General features: G+C 54.5%; 1 protein-coding gene across 1 annotated transcript in view; it reads right to left on the minus strand.

The window, feature by feature from the left end:
- Nucleotides 1–340: 340 nt before the first annotated feature.
- EDC4 (enhancer of mRNA decapping 4) overlaps nt 341–24999 on the minus strand; it is a 57400-nt gene continuing 32741 nt past the window's right edge. The window contains exons 13-29 of the mRNA XM_067553037.1: nt 24046–24118; nt 23302–23393; nt 22377–22573; nt 18806–18894; nt 17862–18015; nt 16261–16724; nt 14127–14228; nt 13093–13245; nt 11511–11547; nt 9989–10169; nt 9251–9406; nt 8443–8558; nt 6665–6830; nt 5410–5596; nt 3887–4106; nt 2973–3136; nt 341–1516 (exon numbers count right to left, since the gene is read on the minus strand). Of these exons, the coding sequence (XP_067409138.1) occupies nt 1324–1516; nt 2973–3136; nt 3887–4106; nt 5410–5596; nt 6665–6830; nt 8443–8558; nt 9251–9406; nt 9989–10169; nt 11511–11547; nt 13093–13245; nt 14127–14228; nt 16261–16724; nt 17862–18015; nt 18806–18894; nt 22377–22573; nt 23302–23393; nt 24046–24118 (2744 nt within the window). The 3' untranslated portion in view covers nt 341–1323. The remainder of the gene's footprint in view (nt 1517–2972; nt 3137–3886; nt 4107–5409; nt 5597–6664; nt 6831–8442; nt 8559–9250; nt 9407–9988; nt 10170–11510; nt 11548–13092; nt 13246–14126; nt 14229–16260; nt 16725–17861; nt 18016–18805; nt 18895–22376; nt 22574–23301; nt 23394–24045; nt 24119–24999) is intronic.

Raw genomic sequence — 24999 nt, forward strand, 5'->3', positions numbered from 1 at the left:
CTTGGGGAGGTGGATTAACTATGCTGATGGGAGAGCCCCACCCATCGGCACAGGTAGCGTCTACACTGAAGTGCTGAAGCTGTGCTGCTTCAAGTGTAGACAAGCCCACAGGCTGCTGAGCTCCTCTTCCCCAGCTGTAGGAGCCTGGAGGCGACACAGCCCTCCCCAAGATGGTGTTTGGGGACTCAGCCGCTGTCAGAGCAGCAAAGCTCTGTGCCTCTGATAAGGATGCAGCCAGCTCCTTCCAGCTGATATCAGAGCACTTCACAGACAACAATCAACAGGCCACTTGTGGGAGCAAGGGAGGGAGGTCTTTAGCTCCACTGACCTAGTGGCTAGGATCAGGCAGGTTAAAGCTAGGTGAACAGCAAGAGGCAGAGCCAGGAAGAGACCTCAGGAGTCCTGACCCCGATTCCCACCCTGTAGCCACTAGTTCCCACTGCCTCCCACAGAATCTCATGACAGCTCTCCTCTGAGTCCCTGCACCCCAACAGGGCAGCAGCTGTCGTGGGATGCCTCACAAAGGGACGAGAACAGAGGCAGCTCCAGCAGCTGGGTTTTTTCCAAAAAGTCTTTTATTGAACATTTCTTAATGTTATTCAAAAAAGAAAGATTCAAATTTTAGATAAAAAGAAAACGAACAGATGTAAAATTCAAACTAAAAGAAACATCTGATCCATGAACATTCTCCAGCTCATGGCACGAACAATTCCGAGGGGCTCACCGCACGACGCTCCCTCACCAACCCACCCCAGAGCCCCCACTTGGCTCACCCTTCAGAACCGACGCTGGAGATGTGCATGCACTGCCCCCTGCTGGCGCCTGCCCTGCCCTGCGTGGGGGACTAGCCAGGCTCCTCACTGCTAGGCTAGGGCCACTGTAGGAAAGGGCTAAACAGAAATCACTTCCCCTTCCAACCAACCTCCTTCCACCCACCCCACCGCACTGGGGAGCCAGCAACCGATCTGGATTTTCAGAGCTCCTGGATTTTGGCCAGGAGAGGAAAGAAATGCAATGGCTGCACTGCAGAGTGACCAGGTGGCGGTGACTTGGGGATGGACAGGGCTGGGTGCCGAGAGGCTTCGCGCTCCCAGAAAAGGCTGTTTAAGAAAAGAAGCCAAGTGAGCGTTCAGTGATTATTTGGGGCCATACACAGCTGGCGTTAGCCTTAGCGACGGGCAGGTTTGCCTTAGAGACACCACATCCATATTTGTTGACAGAGCTCCCTGGCAAGAGCTCTTAACACAAGCCACACGTGGTTAGTTACTACTGGGGCTGCAGGGCGGGCTTCCCCACAGCCACCTGCTGGGCAGCAGGGCCCCGCTAGGTCATGCTGGGGGTGACCAAGCCCTGAAGCATGATCATGAGGCGGCGGGCGGACTTGCTGAGGGCATTGTGGGGCTCCGCTTGCAGGAACTGGAAGAGCTTCTGCCGCACCTGGTTCATGACTGACCCCATGTGGTCTCGGGTGATGGGATCACTGTGGTCCAGGTGCATCACCGCCTCCTCCAGGTAACTGAGGGGAGAAAGGGAAGCCCAGGGTTACGACCCAATTTAGAGCGCAGTCCCAGCCAGGAAATGTGCAGACACCCCATGTCCCACCTGCCCTGGCACAGGCAGCTAGCTCCTGATTTGCCTCTAGCAGGGAGTCCGAGGATGCTCCCCTTCAGCATGCGGCAGCTGACAGATGGCCCCAGCGTGCCACATGCAGCATGGTCGCTCGGACTCACAGGCTGGGACTCCAGGGGCCGCAAGGCACAAGAGGTTTTCACTGTGGGAAGCAGAATGTGTGATTTATTCAGCGCTAGGGCAACATGTGACCTGCCCGGCTCTAAAGCACCAAATCAGGAGCCAAGGGTCCTGCTGCCTCTTTCAGGTGCAAATCACCAAATCTAAGTGTATGGCAGAAAATCACATCGACCCAGACAGCAATTTAATGGGTCCTCTTACTTAGCTAAGCCAGCTTAGGACTGTAGAGGGAGTCAACGGCTAGATCTCCCCATTCAAAGGCCCTCTATCAAGTCCTGGGGGAGTTGGCCTTTCCAGGCTTTCAAGCATTTCTGTTGCCCTTCTTAAGTCCTTTTATTTCAGAGGCCACGTGCTCTGCTGTTCTGCAGTCATGGAGTCAGCCCTTCTCTGCGCCAGGATCTTTGCTGTCCTAGTAGAGAGCTATGTCTCCTGCCCTAGTGGCTGTGAGGGAAACCTTCACACTGTGAAGTGTAAGAGTCTGCAGGAGGGCTAGTGAGCCAGGCCACGTCCCTGAGAGCCACTGCTTCAGGCTACATGGGACATTGACTCTGAAACCTAAAGATGTCAGTTTTTATTACACGTTAGCAGTTTGGGACTGGGTGTTTTCACTATCTACCCACCCTCTCTCTCACCAGACACCACCAGCAGATGGAAATTAAAGTTATATTTACTACCAAATCACCCAAGGCGAGCTGCACTGGCTGTACTGTTGGTTAGTGTATTCAGTTCAACAGGCACCTCCACATTTTAATTTCTCTGAATCACCACCAGCCTGTTACACCGAAGTGCCATAGCATCCAGGAGCCTGCCAAGCCTTGGCGAAGTCCACTTTCTCCTGGGGTGATCAGCACTGGACACAGGACTCAAGGGGAGGGTGCACCATTGGCTTCATAAAGACACACTTAGCAAACAGCTCGACTCAGCATTTAGGTGTGGTGGCGATGGAAGCTAAAGTAAGCCTTATGGTTGGGTAGCCCTAATTTTTCACTGCCTCTGTGCACTGAGCAGAGGCTCTCACTGAGCTGTCCACAGTGATGCTCTGGTCTTTTCCTACGAGGCCCCAATTCACTGAGAAGCCAGGACCACACCTGAGGAGTTCTAGTTGTTCCTCAGAGTGAGCGTCGCCTGACATTTGTCTACAGCCAGTCTGGAGAGACACACTGGTATTCCCGTCCCCATGGGGTGGGGCGGGTGGGGTAGGGCGGAGCTCCAGATTGACTCACTTCAGTTTCAGTTCGGTGCGGGTGCCCAAATCTGAGGAGAGCTGCTGAATGAGAGACAGGAGGACAGGTTGGGAGAGCGGACACGGATGTTGTCCAAACACCTGCTGAGGATCCACCGTCTCACAGACATATAGGACCAGATTCAGATCGGCTGCTGTGAGAGCCTACAAGAAACACACACATTTGCACTACAATGGATGGTTGAGACCCTGCTGCTCACTTGGACACAGCACGCCAGCCTCCCCTGCCCAGAGCTCTCGGCTCACCCAACCCCCCAGCACACACCAACTGAAAGGAGCCTGGGGGCTCATTTAGTTCCAGGTGGATGCACCACACATGGCAAGTCCAGCCGTATCCACTCCGGAGCCCCAGGCTGGGACTTCACGTCTCAGCACAGCTGTGCGGGGAGGTCGTTCAGTGCCTGCCCACCCCCACCCATGCACTTGGCCCTTCGCTCCCAGGAATATCATGAGCAAGAGCTGCATTTGTTCAGAGCTCTGTATGGGGGAAAGCAGACCGACGGGGCCTGGCGCTGGCCTGGCACAGGTCAGAACGGTGCTCAGTTCCCATCTGGGACCAGGAGAGGAATCTATACACTACGCAGCAGGGGCAGGGCACTTACAGATGTTGGTATGTTTACAGTAGCGTCAGCACATCAATTTCTTTAATAGGCAGCACTAAGAGGCTTCCCATGGTCAAGGGCTTTACAGTTAACCCTTCGCCTGCCCCCGCACGCCTGCGCTGTCAGAATGGGAAGCAGCAGCTCCACAAAACGTCTCACAAGAATTACTGGGATTACGCCCCCGGAGGAGCCTTAGCACAGCCTGTCTGCAGAGAATCTCCTTGCCTGGGCAGAGCCAGGGGACACTCCTTGGTGCCTCTCGGAGATGAGGCTTATGCAGCAGCCGGCGTACCTGCTGGAAAGCCTGGTTGAGGCGGCCCTGCTGCAGCAGCTGCAGGACATGAGTCTGCTGAGACTGGAAGTCCAGGTGAGTGGAGGGGATGGGTGTGCCCGCTGCAGAGCGCATCGCCTGCACGATGCTGGAGGTGACTGCTGCCTGCTGCTCCTTCATGGCCAGGCTCACCTCTCCCTTGATGACCCGCTGCACCTGGGTCAGAATAGACTCCTGCATGCTAGAAACAGAGGGAGCCGTGAGAACAGAATGGAGCTGCCAGGGATTTTGCTGCTCTCGTTTGCACCAGTCAAGCCAGGGCTCAGCTATGGGCATAGGCACTTTTCATGGTTTCCATTAGGATGAGCTGCAAGGGTTAACATGAAATGCTCTGGTTCCCAGGCACAGACGCTAAATGCCAGAACCAAATCTGCACCCAGCCCCTGGAATTCAGCAGAATCCCTGCACAGGTGCCCCGAGGCCAGAAATCTGCAGGGAAGAGGCAGTCTTGGGGCCTAGCTCTCCCCCGTTCCTTAATGACGGGATGTTTGAACTTCTAAATGCATCTGGTGCTGGCTGTCGAGATCCCTGATCAGCCCCCGCACACACTGCTGGTCTGGTCTCCCACACTGATCCATGCAGTCTGAAGGGGCCCCGTCAGACACAGGGGAGCCAAGTCTCCACTCAAGCCCTTGGCCTCTGCTGATAGGGGACAGTTAGTGCCAATGCAGTTACGGACACCTGGCTGCTGGGAAATGGACAGCAGCTCACAAAGGGCATAAAGGGCCAAACTCAGGCCAGCTGCAGCCCTGGCAGACCAGTGGACATTCCTTGGAACCCAGCAGAGTCTACACAGTGGGACAGGAAAATCTGGTCCCAGGTCTCTTTCACAGGGAATCCGGTCTCTGGCAAGGTACATGCACACACGTTGTGCTAGCTGGAAGCAAGCTGGGACACCATCCTGCAGGCCTCTTGATAGGGCGAGTCAAGGATCAGCTCATTCACCGGCAGATCTGTTGTGCACTTGTACCAACAGCAAATTTGTTTCACTGCTGGGGTTCCCCTAGATGCCAAGGAATGTGCTGCTGCAGCACAGAGGGGAGAGCGAGGCGTCCCGCAGGCTGGCAGAGGACACAGCGCATCAGGGAGACGCTCCAAAGAGCAGCGTCAAAATCCAAGTCTTTGTGAAGAGGAGTGGCCAGGCAGACTCAGTTTGGGACACTGCTGACTGTGCCTCCCGCTGTGCCCTGGGCTCTGCCTGAGAGGCAGCGTGTGCGCGCCAGGGACAAAGCCCCATGCTGCATGACCTTCGTTCTGTGCCTTAGAGGGCGGCAGGGTCACCAAGCCTGCACGAAGCTCTGGCTGCAAAGCTGACCAGACCATACTGCACCTGCAGCAGATCAGAGGGGCTGCCCGGCAGGGCTCAGTCCCACAGGACAGCAAGCCAGAGGCTGTCTGGCACACACCCTGCTGCCCCCACCGGCCCGCACGTTCCTCCTGCACATCCAATCCAGCGGAAGCCGCAGGCCCGGTTTCCAACTTACTTGCCCACAATAACATGCAGCTGATGCTGCACTTCAGTGTGCACGCTGGCGGTGATGGTGGACGCCAGCTGGTCTGTGCTGCTCTGGAAGGTGCCGATCAGCTGCCGGAGCTGACCCAGCAGGGAGTCTCGGGCCTCCTGGTCTCGCGCCTTCTTGTTCTTCATGTGAGTCTCCAGCTGCTGGATATCTGCAATAGCCAGACAGTCCCTCAGAGGCGCTCAAGCAGCTGTGCTTTGGGCCAGCTCGCCTGCTGCCGGTCACCATGGCATTCCTCAGCAACCAAGAGAAGGGGGCTACCAAAGCTGCTTGTGGACTAGGCAGCAGATTGATCTACGAATCCCAGCCTCTTTCCCAGCTGTGTGCCTGGCAGAACAGCAAACCCTGCGGGCTCTGCAGTGGCCAGTCTTTGCTGGGCTGCTCAGTCAGGGCAGAGCGTACACTACAGATGTCAGTGGCAAAGGGATTCAGTACCAATAAGGCCACAGGAGAGGGGAGGCTAGCAGAGATCAGAGGGGCTATTTCAGGACTGATTTTGAGGTTCAGAAGACAGTCTGATCAAAGACAAAGGGGACGCAAGCTCTGTAGAGGCACAGCAGCCTTTGAGAGCTCGCAAGGGGAGGGAGGGGCGCTGGCAGCCTGGGGAACACATTGCTGGGCTAATGGCTGGAAAGATGGAGACCCAGCCAGAAAGGCTGGAGTCAAGCATTACACATGAGTGCACGCTGCCAGCCAGCACGCTGAAGAGCAAGCTCCAGGGCTCAGCTCACCGGGGGTTTCAGAGACGCAGGAAGGAGAGTGCAGCACAGCCATCTGGGGATACCCAGGGGACTTCATTTCCTCCTGAAGCATCCCGGGTTGGCCACTGACAGAGACAGGGTCCAGCGTGGAGACAGTCCTGCCCTGCAGCTGAGCGAGGGAAATGGCTGGTATAGTGGGGCTATGCTGCTGGCAGGGGTACCAAAGCTGCAGAACTAGAGACATGGCGCAGCAATCGGAGCACAGGACTGGGAGCCAGGAGCACCCAAGATCTAATCCAAGCTCTTCATGTCCTCTCTAAGCTCATCCCACCCCTTCCTCAGTTTCCCCATCTGTAGAAGAGAGATTACACTTCCCTTCCTCAGAGAGCTGTGGAGATCACTGTTGCTCTGTAAAGCTCTCTGAAGAGGAAAACAGGCTACATGAGTGCCCATCACTGTTTCCAGTACCGTAACCTGTACAAGCAAGGTGGATGGGGGAAGGTGCAGACAGGACTCACATTCCTGCGTCCCTTGTTTAAAGGTGTCATTGATTTGCTGGAACATGGACTGGCAGCTCTTCTCAAATGCTGGCAACACGACACTCTGGAACGCCTCCCTGTACGCTGACTGGATGGGCCCCTGCAGGGCATCTGCGGCTGCCCTCGCAATGGCATCTGTCAGATTCTTGCAACACATGAGACCCAGAGATTAGCATTTTCCCACTACACACCTAGGATGGAGGCACTTCACCCTCTCCCACCCAATTGCAAGCCTGAAGCACATTTCCTGAGCTGTTAACCCCTCGCCCATTTGCCATGGGCCACAACGACACCACCAAGCCTCGTTGTTAATACTATGATCGGATGGCTGGGGACCTGAAGTAGTGTGCCTGCAGGAACCTCCAGGTTTCCTGGTACTTGAGCTCCACGGCAAGAAAAGCGGGTGCCTAGGTAGGGCTCCTTGCCCTTATGCCACCAGCTCCTGCTGAGGCAGGCAGCTGTAGAGAACTGGTGAGCAGCAGAGAGAACAGCGCTGAAGAAGTAAAGAAGAGCCAATGTAGCAATGATCTTTCACATGCAAAGCAGAACGAGCCTGGAAATTGCAACCCCACCTCAACCCCACTCTGAGTAAACCAGAAACACAGAGGGGGGGATATTGCTGGACATCTGGAGGGCAATGGGAGCCCAAGCCATAAGCATCATGAACTATGAACCACGCCTCTCAGAATTCACTGGGGTTAGCTTCGACCAGCACAGTCAGAGGGCGGCTGGATGTCCATGAACCAAGGGTAATGACTCTGTGAGCTTTGGGGGTAATGAATAACATGGCACCGTGCCAAGTCTAGTGGGGGAGTCCAGAAGGCAGAGTAAGTTCCCAACTTAACTTCTCCTTTAGTGATTAGTACAAAGGGGTCATGAGCTTGGTGGACCCTCGGTGGAGGGGGCTGCAAACACTAGTGAGGAATTATGTGGATGGGGCTCGGATTTGACATATGGGCAGGAAACAACATGAGATTCCACTTGGAAAAATGCAATTAAACCACACTGGGAAAAAACACGCCCAAACACACATGCTACTTGGGACAGAGCAGCTTCCCCTGGTACCAAACCACCAGCCGCCACCCAGCTGTGCAGGGCAGCGAGGCCGGGGTCAAGACCTGAGCAAAGGGATGGAGAACACAAAGGGTCAACACTTTTCTCCCATCTGGTTACCCTGCTAATGCTGAGAGGGCAGCCCTGGTGCAGGAAGAGCCAGCAAACAGGCCACCCATCACCTACACACACCAACGCCTCTCATTGGCTTTGGGGGGAAGTGCAGGAGGAGTTTTGCTGACCCAGGTTGGCTGCACTAGGGTCTGCCTGCCACCAAGGCACCGCTTCTGGGCCTGAGCCTGTTTTCAGCTCCCTCAGGAGGTGAAGGCACTTTGAGGAATGACCATTGGCTGTGTGCTCAGACAAGCAATGCCCTCCTGGACTAGGAGGCGGACCCTTACTGAATACAGCTGTCACCAACCAGCCCCTTCAAAATGGTGCTGCAAGCCACTTTGCTAGTGAAAGTGCAGGATTTGTGACAGACTAGGCGAGCAAGGGCTAAGGAGCAGAGCAGACAGGGGAGCAGAGCCTGGCGGGAGCTGGTGCCTGGGCCTAGTGGCTCCACAACAACCCTGACACAGAGTCTCATCTGCCTATGCTAGCAGCTAAACTGTTTTCAGCACCAGCTGAGGGGCAGGTGACTTGTCCGCCGTGGGTGGCTTACCCCGGAGGGGAATGCAGGTGGCCGTTGGTCTGATCCTTACCTTTGATTTCACTAGCTTGGTGACGTTTTCCTTCAATGTCCCCTCGACAGCCGTGAGTTTGGCAGAGATCGTGTTACTCAGCTGGCCAGTGACAGGGTCCAGGCTCTTGGAAATGCCTGGGAACAATACAAAGGAAAAAGGGACCCAGCTTCACCTGAGAGCTTTGGCTCACAGAGGCCAGATGGGCATTTCCTTCTCTAGGCAACAGGAGGGTGCCTGGCACCCAGGATCCCCTCAGACCTGGTCTACAGATAAAACTTCATTCAGGGGTATGAAAATCCACCCTCGAGCACCATAGCTCTGCCAGCCTGCTGTACCCGTGGCTAGGTCGATGGAAGAATGCCCCTGTCAGCCTAGCTACTGTCGCTCAGGGAGGCGGAGTTCCTAAGGTGACGGAACCGTGCCAGTTTGTATCTATGCTATGGGGTTGTATCGGCACAGCTGTGGCCACTTACAGCGCCTGGCGAGCAGCCATGGCCCAGGACTCCTCCCAAAGTGGGCTCAGTGCAGTTTGAGCAAGCCCCAGAACAGCTTCAGACTCGACAGCCCAGGTACCCCAAAAGGACACAGACCCCACAGGCTTTGCAGCAGGTCAGTCTGCGCTCTCTGAAGTTGTCCCTTCCCTCAGGAGCTCCTCCAAGCCTTTCCCAGCTCCCCATCTTCAGAGAGCTCAGTGACACCAAGAGGCTACCAGGACCAAGTGTGTCGCATGTGCAGTCCTGCATCCCCTATTGCCACCCTGCGGCATGTGGCTATACAGTGACTGGCTGGGCCCACGCTGCACCAGCCACACAGCACCAGCACTTACACTGGGGTACTGTCTTCTTCATCTCCTCACGGATGGTCCTCTCCAGGCGATTGCATGCAGCAGTGGAGAGGGACTGTGAGAGCTGCTGGGATAGATGCTCCTGGAGCTGTCCATTCCGCTGCTGCCCCTCTGTCAGAGCTCGATCCAGCCTCCGCTCTGGAGGTCACACGTTAAGGAGCAACAGCCACCAGGAGATTCCCTCTCTTATGCCCCCAAACCAAACCTGTGAGGGCCAGCACTAGCCAGATACACGTTGTCTCCTGCACAAGAGCTCACCAGCACCTTCAGTAACAGGGGACTCCAGGGGACGGCAGATTTAGATCTTATAACGCACCCGCCAGCAAACAGGTCACTGGAGGGGCCAGTGGAAAGCAACAACTTGTCCCTCTTGCTCTTTGTGAGGGACAGGAGCGGTAGCATGAACCAGATCCACTGCAGGCTGGCTCTCAGCAAGCACCTGTCAAGAAACATCAACCCCGCCCATCAGCATCTCCCACTATCCGAGTGCTGGGACCCCACACAGCTCATCTGGTGCACCTAACCCTGCATCACAGCATCCCCCACCACGCCAACCCTGGCACCCCGGAGCTGCTGAACTACGCCGGGGTTTTATGGCGCAGACATATGGCTGCTGGGATTGACGGGAGACTCTTACGTCTCTCATGCAGCACTGCTCACCCCAGAAGGCCTGGCCCTGTGACATGCTGGCCTCCAGGAGAGGTTTGCCAGGAAGGATACGCTCTTGTTCCTGCTGAGAATCAATCACTCTTTCCATGTGGCCCATAAGGGAGCTCTGCACAGCATCCAGGTGGTCAGTGAGTCTCTGCATTAGTTCCATCTGGTTCTGTCTCAGCTCCGTGAGCTCCCTCTGTTGGCTCCGCAGCAGAGACATCAACTCCTCCTGGCACTCAGGGGCCACCTGTTTGCAGACAAGGCAGGCAAATTATATGCTCCAACACCACTGGCCACTGAGGTCGAGGTCAGCAGAGGTTAAGCCCCCGGCTAGGGAAACCCAGGGCCAGTTCACCACTTAAGCCCAGGAGCAAAGCCCAACACAACCATGGCATGATTCAAGGCCAGTCCCAGGCTCAAGGAAGCCATGTGGCAACATTCCCATCATCTCCAATAGGATCAGCATTTTGCCTTTAAAGAAGCCCACAGATGAGACAGCAACACATGCCATGTCCCAAGTTCCCTCCAGGCACTAGGGCTGACCTGAGATTGAGCCTTTGGGGGGCGAACCCTGCCCAGACCTTCTGAGGCTGTTTAAAAACCTACTTCAAATCTTTTGCTCCCCAAAGGTAACATGCAAACCAGAGCCTGGATCCCTGGAGCTGCCTACAATACTTACAGGATGTAGGTCTCTGCAATCAGGAGAGCAAAGCCCCAGGATTTAAACACTGACCTCAGGCACTTACGATAGAGCTATGCATTGTTTGGGGCATGCACCGCCCTTCACAGGGGCAGCACCATAACACCTCCTCTGGCTCAGGAGGGGAAGTGGTTCTGGCCAGCCCCATGCCCAGAGGAAGGGGAATGGTACAAAGGGAAGTTATTCTGGAAAAGCTATATGGCCCATCAGGCTAGATGATCACATTGGTCCCATCTGGCCTTGGAATCTCTGAAGGTGCTTTGTCCCCACCAGACGGAGCAGCCTTTAACATAGAGGGAAGCCGTCTGAAAGGCTAACCCAATGCTACAGACAGTAGACCCCACTGAGCCCAGTGTGTGCCAAAGGCTACGGAATCCTAAAACGTGGCCCTAGCGTGACAAGGAGATGCTACCAGCAGAGATAAGGAGCTCTCACAGGCCAGAGCTGCTCTGTCCCTAATGGGGCGAGGAATGCTGTGTTTTCCCATTGCTGGCACACACCAAGTGATTTCTATTCATCTCATGCAGGAGCAAACACTAGAGTTGTGGGTGAGCAGGTTGGACTGGTGAAAGGGGGACCATGTGGATGTAAGTCAGAGGTGGTAAGCTGCAAAGGAGGCCACTGGTTTCGCTAAGTCTGGGCACCCCTCTCAGACCAACCCCGTTTCTGCCATCCGTAAGCCACAGAGCTAAGCAACGCCCAGCAAGTTCTGCAGGGCCTTTGCTAGCAACAAGGCACAGCCGGCATGCCCTGTCGGCTCACTCAGCACAGACCCCAGGCTCTGCAACAGATGCTGAGGGAATCGTCATCAGCGAGCTGGCTAGTGTGCAAGCAGGTGATGGAGCATCGCATCCCCAGGGGAGCGGCGATGGCTGCACTGAGACTAACCTGGTGATCACATGATCTTGGGGACTGGCTTGCATCCCTGGAAATGAAAAGAAGAGTTACCATAACCATGTGAAGTGCACCCCGCCTGGGATCATTCAGCTCTCTCACCAACCCTGACTGAGCTGGGCACGTGCAACTCTCTCCCCTCCGTGCCTTCCCAGCGCCTGCCCCCTTTCTGTCTTGCACCCCCACCAACACAAAAGCTCCAGGAGGGTAGAGAGTTCATGTTTGTACAGGACTATATCAATGCCAAGAATAACTACCACTAGCGATTAAGACTCACAGGACCCCATACACTGCTCCTCTAGATGGGCTGGTCTGACATAGCACCCTGCTCTACAGCCAGCCAGATTGTCTGTGTCTGGGGCTGACCCTTGGGCCTGGGGGGTCACTGGGCTCCCCGGACGTTCATGAAGAATAAACACAACCTTGACTGAATTTGGGGGCAGAGAAGTCACTCCTGATGCTATCTACGCAGACATTAAGAGGGCAGTGTTCTCTGTTTCTTATAAAGAACAATCTGATGCACATTGTGTGGTTCCCGAAGCGCGTGTTTAATGATTGTCTGGAGCCATACATTGCAACATGGACTGAACAAGAAAACATGGACTTGGTTGGTTTGTTAAGCAGGAGAGACCAGTTTGGCTCCTGCAAACCCAGAACTCCATGTTGAGTCAAACCTAGCAGGAGGGAGGCAGGCACTGGCAGCTCACAGCCTGGAAAGCCTGCAGCCACTACAGCAGCAATTCAGCTGCCTGAAGAGGACTGGGGTATGGCAGGAAAATGGCATTTCTCAGCAGAGATTCCTTGTTCGCTGCCTCCTTTCCTTGCAACCAACCATTTAAAGCCCTAGCCTGTGGTCTGCAGGCATGTCCTACACAAGGACAGCTCCAAACCGGTTGACGGAGCCCCGTGACAGCCACAGGAGCAGAAAGCCATTTGCAGAAATCACCCTGATTTTCCTGTACCCAGGACTCAGCACACTGGACTGGGCTACCTGAGCACCTTCTCATGGGCTGACTTTGGCTGATGAAGTTTCAGCCAGAGCACATTCATATGGTCAAGTTATAAACAGACACAGCAGGCAGGCGAGAGACAGACATTACTGCATGTGGCCACTGTGCTAGCACCTAGAAGCTACCCAGATCAGAGCTCTGTTGGGCCAGGTGCTGCACAAACACTTAAGAGAATGACAGTCCTGACAGAGCTGTCCCCGAAATAGGGCAGATGGCTCTGCCATGGGGCACGGAAGTAGAAACAAGGCTCTGTACCCCTCCCACCTCATTATAATGAGCCTGACTCCCACAAGTTTTTCTGAAGCCCAATTTATAATCAGCCCTGTGCAGGCCCTGTCCCCTGGAAGGGCAGGAGAGCGTCTGCTCCCACGCCCCTCTGCTATGGCCCCTCTGCCTGGGCAATGCAGGACTTTCACCAGGACTGAGGGTGCTGCTCACAAAGCTGGTATCCCCATGCACAGACGGCAGTAGCGCTAGGGCACTGCTGCCTAGCTTAGCTGCTAGTGCGTTTCTCAGGCTGTGACCCTGCCAGTCCTGCAGCTATCTGCCCTGGAAGTCTGGCGTACCCGTCATCTTTCTTGCCCTTCCGTTTGAGCTTGGGGGAAGCCCGAGGGGACACCTTGGCTTTCCAGTCCTTCACAGGCAACCTCTGCACTGCTGCTTTGGCACCAAACCCGCCGGACGTAGAAGCCAAACTTGCAACTTCATCATCATGGTCACTGTGAAGGAAGCGCAGGGAGAGGGGGTCGCTAGCAGTATTGAAGAGAGTCAGCCCTACCTAGCACCCTGCTCTACAGCCACCCTGCTCTACAGCCAGCCAGATCGTCTGTCCAGAGGAGTCCGCAGGGTCCAGCATGAAGCACTCCACCTTGAACCAAGGAACCAGGCTGCTCAGATTGAGATGGAGCACTGCATGATGGGACCTGTAGTCTTTGCATCAGGCTGCGCTGCAGAGCTCTCTGACAGCTCCCTAGCAGGGAATTCCCAGGATGTGACTGCTGACAAGCAAGCACACCTCTCAAATGAAGAGACAGAAGGTGCATGACCCACTTAGTGCTGTAACGTGGAGAGACCGAGGGAGTCCGTTTAAACACGGCTAACTGAGCTCTCCACTGACCGGGGGCTGCCCCTGCCAGGCTGCTGCTGCTGCTCTCATTGAAGGCAGCGGGAATTCGGCATGTAGGATCAGGCTCTGGTGGTGAAGGATGGGTCATGAGTGGGCAGGATCTTGGAGCACAGCAGTGCCCAGGGTACTCTTGATCTACCCTACTTTAAATTTGAGGGCTAGGCTCCAACAAACAGTGCCTGCTGGTTGGCTTGCCCCAACGACTGGACCAAGCTACATGAGCCATGCTTTGTCCACCTTCCCTTGAGCAGCCCAGCGAGCGCTCTGACCCTGTAGAGTGTAACCCAGGTGATACCCAAGCAGCATCGCACCAGCCAGCCCACGTTATCAGATAGAATTGCCTTCACAGCCTCCCTCACACCAGGGCTGGGTGGCAGGAGACAAAGCAAATGAAGACTTGCTGAGGAGAGAGGCACAAACGCAGCATGAACAGAGTCCATGCCAGGGATGCTGGAGGCCCATGCGTGCCGGTACCTTTGCTCTGCGCTGGCATCCTGGCTGTCATGCTGCAGCAGGTGGTAGCTGTGCCTGTGATAGGAAGAGCTCTTGTGCTTCTCTTCAACGTCATCCCTTGGGCTGGGTAAAAGGGAAACATCATCATGAAAACATCTCCTGGCCTAGTTATCTGCTCATTCCACTGCCTGCACAGGAGTGGGCCTGCTGATAGCTCACACCACTGGTGGGTTCACAGAATCGGTGGGATCCGACAGCCGGGGCCCTGCACCATGGGCATCTGGGCCAGACGCTTGGGTGTGATCAGGAGGGATCAGGCAGAACACTCCAACACTGCGTCATCCCCACCAGTGAAGCTCCCGTCACACCAGCTCCGCATGGAGGCAACCTGCTCTCAGCTGGAAGCAGCAGCACAACACAGCCATCGGTGCGTGGTGCTAAGCCTTTCCCACACACCAGTCTGCTGGCCTTTCAGGCTCCCTGCAAGGCCCGTCCGTTCTCCCAGCTTCTGAGGGAGCAGACAGAGCGTGGGTAGGGCTGTAGATGTCAGGCCAGTCTGGGGACAGTAGGAGACCGCGCAATATCCTACACTGCAGGACAAGCACCGTTTATAAACGTCAGTGAACAGGAAGCAGTTAACAGGAGGCTCCATGCTGCTCTCCCCCAGAGGCAGGTGTTGCACTAGGACAGGGGTGGCCAACCTGCGGCTTGCGAGCCACATGTGGCTCTTCACAGCTCTTTGCTCTGAGGCTGTATGGGGTGCCAAAGTGAAATTGACAAGCTGCCGCTGAAATTGACAGATCAGCGTGAATTGGCTCTTTGCAGTATCTATAGCTATTTTTTGGCTCTTCGTCTCTGACTGGTCGGCCACCCCTGCACTAGGATAGAGTGCGTCCCCAGACATTATATTTTAACCTGTGCAGGGGGGGTATTTCAGACCCCCAGACACAGTGCATCAGCGGTAACAGCAAGAGGCCGTTATCTGGGCATTGGCATGCCTGCAGAGTGCTGAGAATCACAAGGCCTGAAGTCAGGGGTCCAGGAAAACCAGCCACCCTGGCGTGGCTTTTCTAACCACATACCCTGTATCCAGATCCCAAGCCAGACAGCTGACAGAGGACATGAAAAAGCAGCGTGGAGCCCCAGGTTCCATGGCTGCTCCTCATTCCTCACTGCCCCCCCCCATGGCAATGGGGGCTAGAAATGCTGCAGAGGCAGCACACACTGCTCCCGGGGTGGAAGGATGGCTGTCTCCTTTACCTCAGGAGACAGCTCTGGTCTATTAAGCAGCGGTGCTGGCCTCATCCAGAAGGATGGAGGCTGTAGGGCTGGCCCTGGAACATGCAGATTCCCATCTGATGAGAGGCCCGCAGCCAAGTCAGGATATTCTGCTCCACACCTGCCAGAGGAGGTAGGATCTGGCCAGGCCCCACATTCCAGACCTGCCAGGGTCCCCTGCAGCTGCTTGTGCTGAAAGAGTTTGTTTCCCAGACGTGGCTAAGCGTGGCCCTTTTCTCTATGCTGGAGCTGGGAGCACGCTTTCACCTCAGACCTGCTTCACCACATGCATCAATCATTGCTGCTCACTTCAGGGACCAAGTTTGTTTGGCGTCTCTGTGACCACAGAGCCAGCCCAATCACAGGTGAGAAACTAGTCGATCTTGGGCACTGGCAGCAAAACTGGCTACCTCATTCCAATCAGTTCCTGTGGACACGGCGGCACAGGTGTTGCAAGGGGCAGAATTTGGCCTGCAAAGCCTTTGTTCAGGTGGTCATACACAAGATGGAAAGTCTCCAGCTTGACTTTCAGATCTCAGGGTGAGTAGGCAGGGCTGGCAGCTGGAAAAAGGGTTATTTCACCCTGAAGGAACTACACCCCTTTGAGCTGGAGTGGGTGAGAAATGTAGAAGACCACATGCTATTTTGGAGTCCCTGTTGCAGAGCAAGGATGCGTACTAAAGGTGGCCTGGAGTGGGTGACAGTGATGCTAAGCCTACAAAGTCAGGGTGCTGGAGGGGAGAAGCGGCTCACCAGGATTCTGGAAGGAGGGATGGCTAAGACCCAGAAACATCAGTTTACCACCAATGTACCAACTGGACAGCCCTAAGAAAATGCCCCCAAGGAAAGCAGAGCAAGGCTCACCCAGCCCATTTACCTGTCTGCTATGCTGTTCCGTGTTTCCCTGGTGATGTCAGGGGCCGCGGGCCATGGCTGGCTCACGACGCTGTTGGAAGATGCATTTTCCTGAGTTAGAGCAGTCTCCAGCAAGGAGGGTGTGTTCAGCCTGTCCACCTCCACCGGGGCCATGTCCAGGGAGTGCTGGCTGTGCTCAGAGCTGTGCCGGTTCCTCGGGGACAGCAAGTGCAAGGCCGAGGCGGCTGAGGCCATGCTGTCCGCATGGTGGTTGGGCTCCAGCACCTCTGCAGGGAGCCCAGCCGGGGCTGTGGCGAAGCCGCGCTGCAGGGTCTCTGAGGCAATCTCTGGGATATCCTGGGACATGGCTGTGGAGGCCGACGAAATGACATCCGGGGAGCGCTCGCGGGTGGGGGAGGCCTGGGCTACCACAAGGGGCTCCACTTCCTGCAGCTCCAGAGCCAGAGGGGGGTTTCCTGGAGTGACCTAACCAACAGAAACAAGCCAACTTTCACTGCCATGCAGACACAGAAGCCACCTCAGGGACCAGCAGCACCTCATGGGGTGGGCACCTCAGCATCAGCCCGCCTTCAGGGGAGCGAGCGGAGACGCCTCAGTACCCTGTGCCCCAGGACAGGGCTGCTCAGGAGCTAGGCAGATGGGGGAGGGCCACAGACATGGTGATCAGACATGCTGATTCCTTCCTGCTCCAGCACCCCTCCTACCAGCTGTCCAGAAGGACAGGTCTGTCCTTGCTGTGTGCTGTTCATTTTGTAGGAGCAGCATTCATGGACTGGAGCCACACAGTGTAGAGTCAGGGTTTACAAACACTCCAGCACACAACACTGCCAGTCCCACTGAGGTCAAGGGTGAACCACATACATGAGAGCATGCAGGACTGGGTCTAAGATTTCACACCTCTCCTGCCAAAGAAGCAAGATGCACCAGTTAAAGAGACATCAGCTTAAAACCTGTTTCCAATTGAAGATTTCATATTGAGTGCTACAAGTAACATCTAAAGTCTCTAGAACTGAAAAAGACATGAGATAATATTTACTTTCAGTTTGTTTTACTGGCTATAATCAATTTCATTAGGTCTTTCCTACAGCAGCAGGGGACAGAAACATCATAAAACAGGCCCAAAAACAGGAAGCAGCAGATTCAACTACTCAGCTCAAATTTCAGTGTAATACAATCCTGGTCTGGAAACGTACAATGGCAGAGCAATCTGTTTCCTCTGCGTGTCTGGTAGCTTTCCCTGGGGTGCTTCCTTGGCTCCTTTCCACCCAGCGACTAGATCTCCTAGCATGGGTAGTGACTGCTTCTCATGTCGCTGATGATGGAATAAGAAAAGTAACCATGTGCTAGAGCTGCCCCCATTTTCAAAGCCAAGTTTCATGGCTTGCACTGACAGGCAATGCTTGCTCTGTTACTGACTGGGTGCCCCAGCTTGCAGATCTGTGACCCATGTGCTGGCACAGGATAGAAACCAGACCTGCTCCCCATGCAAAGGGGCCAGTGTGGACACCATGGTGCATTCCAAGCTGCAGAGGATCATGGAAAGAAAGGGAGAGTTACCATGTGCCAAAACCAGAAGGTGGTATTCAGCGCTCAGAGCCTTACCGGGACAGGTGCCTTTGGGGTCAGCTTGTCGGGGAGTCCAGGGATAAGGACTGAATGGTTCCTAGGACTTGTCTGGAGACTGCTGCTACTGCTGCTCAGTGTGAGGCTGGAGTCCAACTGCATTTTTGGGGTCAAAGTCAGGTCTTCAGATGGCCTGTACAGGGAGTTGGAACAAGCTGAGCCCTGGATTTCATAGGTTAGGTTCAGGCAGAGGCCCTGAGCTCAGGAACTGCGATTCCCACTGCACTTGGTCAATGCTGGAGCACCTGCCCCCAGTTTACCCCGGGTTCCTCAAGCTTTGTGGTTCCTCCCATCCAACTGGAGACCTCCCCTCATAGTGACCACCCTTCCTAGACTAGAGACTGAAAGGAAGAGCGTCACAACCTCACTAGAGGGAGTCTGTTAGAACTCAGGGGCGTCAGAGATGGAAGAGACTCATTAGATCCTCTAGCCCATCCCTAGAGAACAGGACTCTGCAGGGTTTGTCCTTGTCCTCTCCCAAGCACTGAGGTTTCTACCCTATTATGCTCTTCACCGCCAGGAAGATGTGCCTGATGTTCACTCTAAGTGTCCCTCAGTTAACACCATTACCCTTCCCTCAGCCACCCAGCAATGCCTCTCCATCCTTGGGGGCTGCAGCCTTCACTGCTTGTAAACAGCAACATCCACTTAGGAGGAGCAGGGAAAGCATCTGAGCTGCGGCGCAATGGGAGAATTTCTCCAAGGCAGGAAACAGAGCAGGCTGCCCCTGTGCCATCCCGTCCTCCTGGGACACTGTGAAGGAAGCAAGCTTGATCAGCACTGCCTTAGAGTTTCTCACAGATGCTTGCGACACAAACTGATGGCTAACCCTGACGGCAAGTATCCTGCCTTGGAATGCTGTCCTGCTCTGCAAATGGGGCCCAGCATGGCTGGGAAGGACACGCCACTCTGGCTCTGCTTACCTGGGCATGCCGGTGTCATTGACGGAAGTGCTGCTCATGGCTGTAACTGCAGTCAGGGAACTGACGCTGCTTCCTGGCGACACGGTAATCTAGCACAAATAATTCAGGGCTTTGAGAGGGGATTCTGCTACTAGGCCTCTACCGGAACAACTCCTGGCTCCCTCCACATTCCCACTGTGCAGCTTGCAGAAGGTGACAGAGTGAAGAAGAAACAAGGAAACTCTCCTAGGATTCCAGATGTACCAGGGGCACCTGTCGAGGACCGGGCCCCATCGTGGCCTATGACAGAACTGAGCATGAGGTTTTAATGACCTGACTACGGATCAGATGGAAAGGCTCTTCTGGGGGTTTGAGCCACCCTCTCCAAGAAGCTACTTGCACTGACTGTGCAGGGCACTCCCAAGCAAAGTTCTGCAGGGCTCAGCCCTGTCACCCCTCCCGTTCACACATGTGCAGCTGCTAGGGGAGAAGGGGCTAAGCAGTTTCACTAAGAGGAGCCCAATACTCAGCTCTACACCCCCTTCTCCACCCTGGATGGCATGGTCTCTGGGCTCTCTAAGCACCTCCTACAGGAGCAGACCTGGACAGAAGCCAAGTGGCTTGGCCTTGACCTAGATAACTGCTGCCAACAGGTAGAGAGAAGCATCTAATGAACAGATCAGAGACAGCTGGTCACTTCCATGGGATGGGTGTCTGACCTTTGCCATTATAGTTCGCAGTGTGACCAAGGGACTTCTCAATGCCAACTGGCAGAGGGCATAAGGAGAGGGGGTGTAAGGAAATCCTTGGGTCTGGTATTTACATTCACCAAGAGTTCACCAAGGGGTGTCATGTGAGGTCTCTCATAAAAGCCTGTGTCACACTGGTCATCAATATTATTGCAAAACATGTACGGATGGTGTGAGAGTTGTGTGTGTACACTGAAAGTCTGTCTAGGGACAGGTCATCAGCAAAGGTGAAAAACAGGTTTTCCTTCAGAGAAGAGAGGTTTATCCATCTGTTTACATGTAGCTTAAGTACTGTGTGGAAGTTCACAATGTGCTTTCACTCAAGTCTGAGCCAAATGCTAATGAAGGACTATGTGGAATATTCAAGGCAAGAAATTCACAGGCAGAGGTAACCAGCGGGAGTTATCCTGTTTAGCGGTAGTACAATGAACTTCTGAACTTTAACTGGGGTAAAGATGAGCTCCTATGTAATCCTTCACCTAGGGAGTAAATGGACAGCAAGTTTGCTTCACAAAAAAGGGAGCTCAGCCAGGACTGGCTGAAAACACTGCAGAGAACTTTGGGTGAGAGAAGTTTCTTTAGGTAGAAGGATACTTGTTCATTAAGGTTTGTGTCTAGAAAGCCCATTATGATTGTGTTTCATCTGTAACCATTTGTTTCCAATATTCTTAGCCCCTATCACTTGAATCTCTGTTCCTGGATAATAAACTTATTCTTGTTCTCACGATAAATATATCCAAAGTGCCGTATGTTCAGCGCTGTGTTCCAAAGTATAACTAACAAGCTGTGATTTACTGTGCCTTCGGGAACAGCAGACCTGGTAATTCTGGGAATGTTCAGTGGATAAGGGACTGGACGCTTCAGTGGACGCTCGGACGACTTGGGGGTTGGTGTGGGCCTATCGCTAACCTGTACAGAGAGTGAGGCCTGGAAGACAGTGTTGGTGCTGCCAGAGACTGATGGCTTCAGGAAGCTGATCCACACCAGGCACAAACCAGATTTCCCTACGCTAAGGGCACATGGTAGTGAGGTGCCTCCCAACCCTGGCTAACCCTGGGAGAAGTGAGGCTGCTGGGTGGGGGCACATGTGCCCTCCGTAGTCTGTCATACTGGTGCCACTGCTGCTCCTGGATTCCAGAGTCAGAACTCTGGCATGTAGAGACCCATTCACGCACACTGCAGTGAAAGCCTCTTTTGCCAGGCTTTTGACTGACCCCTCGACACTAGGGGAGTGGCTTCAGGCCTCGGTTTAAGAACCATTGCCAGGGCATGCTCAGGTGTAGACAGACAGGTACAAACCTTCCATAAGACAGGTTAGAATCCACCCTTCTAAAAACAGAACAGTTGGGCAAGTTGCGCAATGTGGTAAGTGGCCCCATGCGGCCACCGTCACACTGGCATTGCACCATCCAGCCCTTGCTGCAGTCTGAACACTGGGGATAATCTGCAGCACCAGACAGGTCACCAAGTGACCTGGGAAACACCTCCAGAGCCTTTGCAGGAAGATAGGGGAGAATTGTATAGCTCACTCCTCACAGCCAGAGTTTTGCATCAGCACAAGGCAGTACATGCTGGCACCAAAGCAGACCAACACTCCAAAGTGTCAGTGAGGCATGCTCCAGACACACCTCACAGACACATGCTGCAGCAGAGCCACTGGTTCTCCACGTGAGGGGGAGCATTAGGCCCCATCTGTTTCTTCCTATTGACCCAGCAAAGCTCCAGCACACAGACACATGGAGGAAACAAATGTTTTTGGATCTCTAAGGAAAAGAGGCTGAGCATAAGAGCCTGACTTTCACAAACCGAACCGCCCCTGGGACAACTCACCATGCTGGGTACCAGCGAGCGGAAAGGCCTATGACACTCTCCTTCCAGCAATGCGGAGGCTGGAGGAAGGTCCTGGGGAGTGCTCCTTCCTGGTACAAGGGACACCACAGGAGCTAAAGCAAAACCTGAATCACCTCGCCCCGAAGAAAAGGCAAGTGAAATGATGCAGCTGGAGAGCATGCTAGGCTGCAGACATGTTCTCTGTCACGTTCCCTCATTAGCCTGGCCTTGCGGGCAGTGCTAAGAGATGGGGAAGTGATGCCTGTGCCCACTGGGATGCTCAGCCATTTAGGAACATGGGGATGTTACGGGCTACGTTACCAGAGAAGAGTTCTAAAAATGGGCTGTGCCTCTTCAACCCACATTACAGCCTGGTGTGCAATGGTGCAGATTCTCTGGCACCTATAAAGCAAGTCAGCTCAGCAGATTGCGAGTCTCCTCTGCAACTAGCCAGCAGCCACACAGAAAAGCTGTAGGGAGCACCCCCAGGCCACTTCAGGGAAGAGCAGCCCTCGTGCAGACATTGGAGGGGATCGCCACCCCAAAAGCCAAATCCCACAAAGCAAGAACATGCCGTCACCCCACTGGCTCACTGGTTTGGGGGCAGGTCTTGCACCAAAGTTGCTCAGGTCCCGTCTTCTCTCAGCATGAGCTTGGGTCAGCCTGGCATTTTAAGGGGCCACAGCCCTGGCTGCTAAGCTCTGGGTTCTCTTCTTCATGGCTGCATTTGCATCTGAACCCTTTTGAGAAGCAGGAGTACTGCAGTCTCTTTCCCAGAAGAACCCTTGCAGGAAACCGCTGGTTATTTGTTCCTAGGAGCCAAGATTTCATGGTGTACCTGCCATAAGTCAGCTGCAAAGGGTTAACCAAAGGCTAAGAGCTTTGAGCACTTCCTATGCTTTATACACTAGATTATCCAGACCGAGTCATCACAGCCTAGGTAGGATTCCTCAGAAAGCAAAATGCCAGACCATCCCCTGCATTCCCCACTGACCCCACCCCTCTCCGGCTACCTGCTGAAGAGATGTACTTGGGGTCATGAACGCATCTGGGGTCATCAGTTTGGGTTTGGCATCGTTGGAGAGGGAGAGAAAATCCGCTGGCACAGGCAGGTCTGCAATGCGCCGTAAGTCTGGCTGGGAGCCATGTACAGACCCCTTCTCCGATCCAAGCCCTTCTGTGCCCAGGTCAGCCAGGTGGTCTGGAAACGCTTCAGAGAGACACGTACAAATTAACCTCAGAGAGCTCCCAAAGAAGCCAGGCAGGGAGAGTTTTATTCCTGCAAAGCACATGCTACACCACTGCCACCAGCCCAGGCTCCAAGAACAGAAGTGGAGAACCCCCGGGCACATGCAGAGTCGGGGCACAGAAGCAGCTAGCTGGACCCATCAAGAAGATGAAGGAACAGACTTGTAGCCTGTGCCAGTGAAGAGTGAGCATGCCAAGGAGCAGATGTGATCGACATGCAAGCTTCCCTGCTTATGGTTTGAATGGCACAGCAGCAATACAGGGCAATACAGCTGGGTCAGCTGGGCCCAACCTTCAATCCCTCCTCTGCCCTCAGAAGCCCTCGTCACCGACCCTGTCCTGCCTGAGCGAAGCTTCCCCAGGAGGAAGTCCCAGACCAAGCAAAGGGGGCACTACAGAGCGCACAAAACACTTCTCCCATAGCTCAACGTGTCGCTTTGCAGTGACACCCCCACCCCGTGCTCAGCCTCACCCCTTTAACCCGCCAGCCCTCCTATGCCCAGCTCAGCAGTCAGAAGGACCTCACAGCAGGGACGCCTTCAGGATAACAAGGATACCAGGTGCCCAAACATCCCCTCCAAAACTGCCCCCCCAGCTCGCTGAGCAGTGTCAGCAATGCTGGAGACACAATATAGGGAAGGTCAAAGCACCGGATGGTTCTGGCCAGGAACCCTGACGGAAGGGACTTACCGAAATCTTCATGGGAGCCATGGGAAGGGATCGGTGCAGCCATGTCCGGGCTATGAAGGGGTTGGAATCGGATCTGCACATCTTGAAGGGCCCTGTAACGTTCCAAAATGCTGGGTTAGTTCATGCAACAGTCACCGAGCCATACACCGTAACAGATTCCCCTTCTTGGAGCTGGTCCTGGAAAGCACTTCAGTATTTTCTGCCTACTAAGGACCAAGTGGGAGTCCCCAGTCCTCTGCCTCAGCTGAGCCCTTCCTGGACCATCCACACCAGAAAGGCCCAGGGAGCTGTCCAGACTCAAGCCCCAGCAGCCACATGGCAGGTCAGCACTAACCCAATGAGTCCTGGCCCCCAAGGCAGCAGAAACAGTCAGCTGCTGATACATTGTGCAAAGGCTCAGAACTCGAGAGTCCACAGGAAAATACGTTTTAAGGGAAGCATTTTAAATGGAGCAAGGAAGAGACTTAGGGCCAGCTAGCCAGTCAGGCCAGATGGCCTCACCTGCCAAGGATACTTGCCTTGGCTACTGCTCCAGGTGGGTTTCACACTGAGGGACAGGATTGGGGGATGCGTAAGAACAGTGGGGAAATCACATCCACCGCTGCAAGCAGAGAACAGCCGGTGACCTGATGGTGAAGGTGGTTTTAGGAAGGAAAGAGTGCACTGGGCAGCGGTGGGATGAGCAGAACAGCTGTCCGGAAACAGCTGATGTGGAAACAGTCTGCAAAGCCTACGCATACTCACTTGGTGTGGACGCAGAAGAGCTTGATCAACACACCTGCTGCTGATTCGACAGCCCCAGCCCCCTGAACACTTTCTGGAATAGAGGCAAAGAAATACAAAGTGGGCTGGGAAGTGCCACTTGCCCTTCCCCCACTTCCTAGCCACCAGTCGAGACCCCCATGGTGCTGCAAGCCAGTCACTGCGCCAGGTCTGTGGATGAATCTCTCTGTCCCCATCTCATTTCACACCAACAGCAATCAAGTTAGCTCGACAGGTTTTTTGAACTGAAGGTCGCCAGTTACTGCCAGAAAGGCAGTCTACACATGTAGGAGAGGCAGCATGGGCCAGTGGTTTGGGAACGACTGGGATTCAGGAGCCCTGAGGTCCACTCTCAGCTCTGCCACTAACTTGCTATTTGGCTTGTGTAAGTCCTCCCCCTCTATGGCTCAGTTTCCCCACCCGTACAACAGACAGGATACTTCCCTAGCTTTATGACTCCACTGGAGAGCTGCAGATGCAGTTAGCCATTGTTATAAATGCACCGATATGGACTGGGAACAGGCAGTCTCCTGCCTCCAACTTCCAGTGCATTATCAGGTTCGCTCTCCTAGGGCTCTTTTGACATTATTAAAGCAGTCTGCCAAATCGATTGGTCAGGAGAAAATCAGTCTTGTCACGAGGGTTAGCAGCAGCAGAAGCTAGCACAGGTCAATTCGTCATAGTTAGCATGGGGCCTTTCTTCATGGGATTCTACCCACTCCCTGCAGATTGCAATGGTAAGAAAAGAAATACAGCTCGGCTGTCTACAAGGTGGTGTCCTCTGCATTGCAGCCCTGGAGAAGTCATCTCCAGCTCCGCCCTGAAGGCTGAGTTTCCTGCTTCATTGGCTAGTGTTGGGAGGCTTGGTCTTTGGGGAACTGTCTCCCTAATCCACAGTGTGGATGGAGGGATGGGAGGAAGCTCTGCAGGGTGCGG

This window comes from Emydura macquarii, unplaced genomic scaffold (assembly GCF_026122565.2).
Source record: "Emydura macquarii macquarii isolate MOO-44397 ecotype Brisbane River unplaced genomic scaffold, CSIRO-AGI_Emac_v2 contig_295, whole genome shotgun sequence".
In the NCBI taxonomy this organism is placed as follows: domain Eukaryota; kingdom Metazoa; phylum Chordata; order Testudines; family Chelidae; genus Emydura; species Emydura macquarii.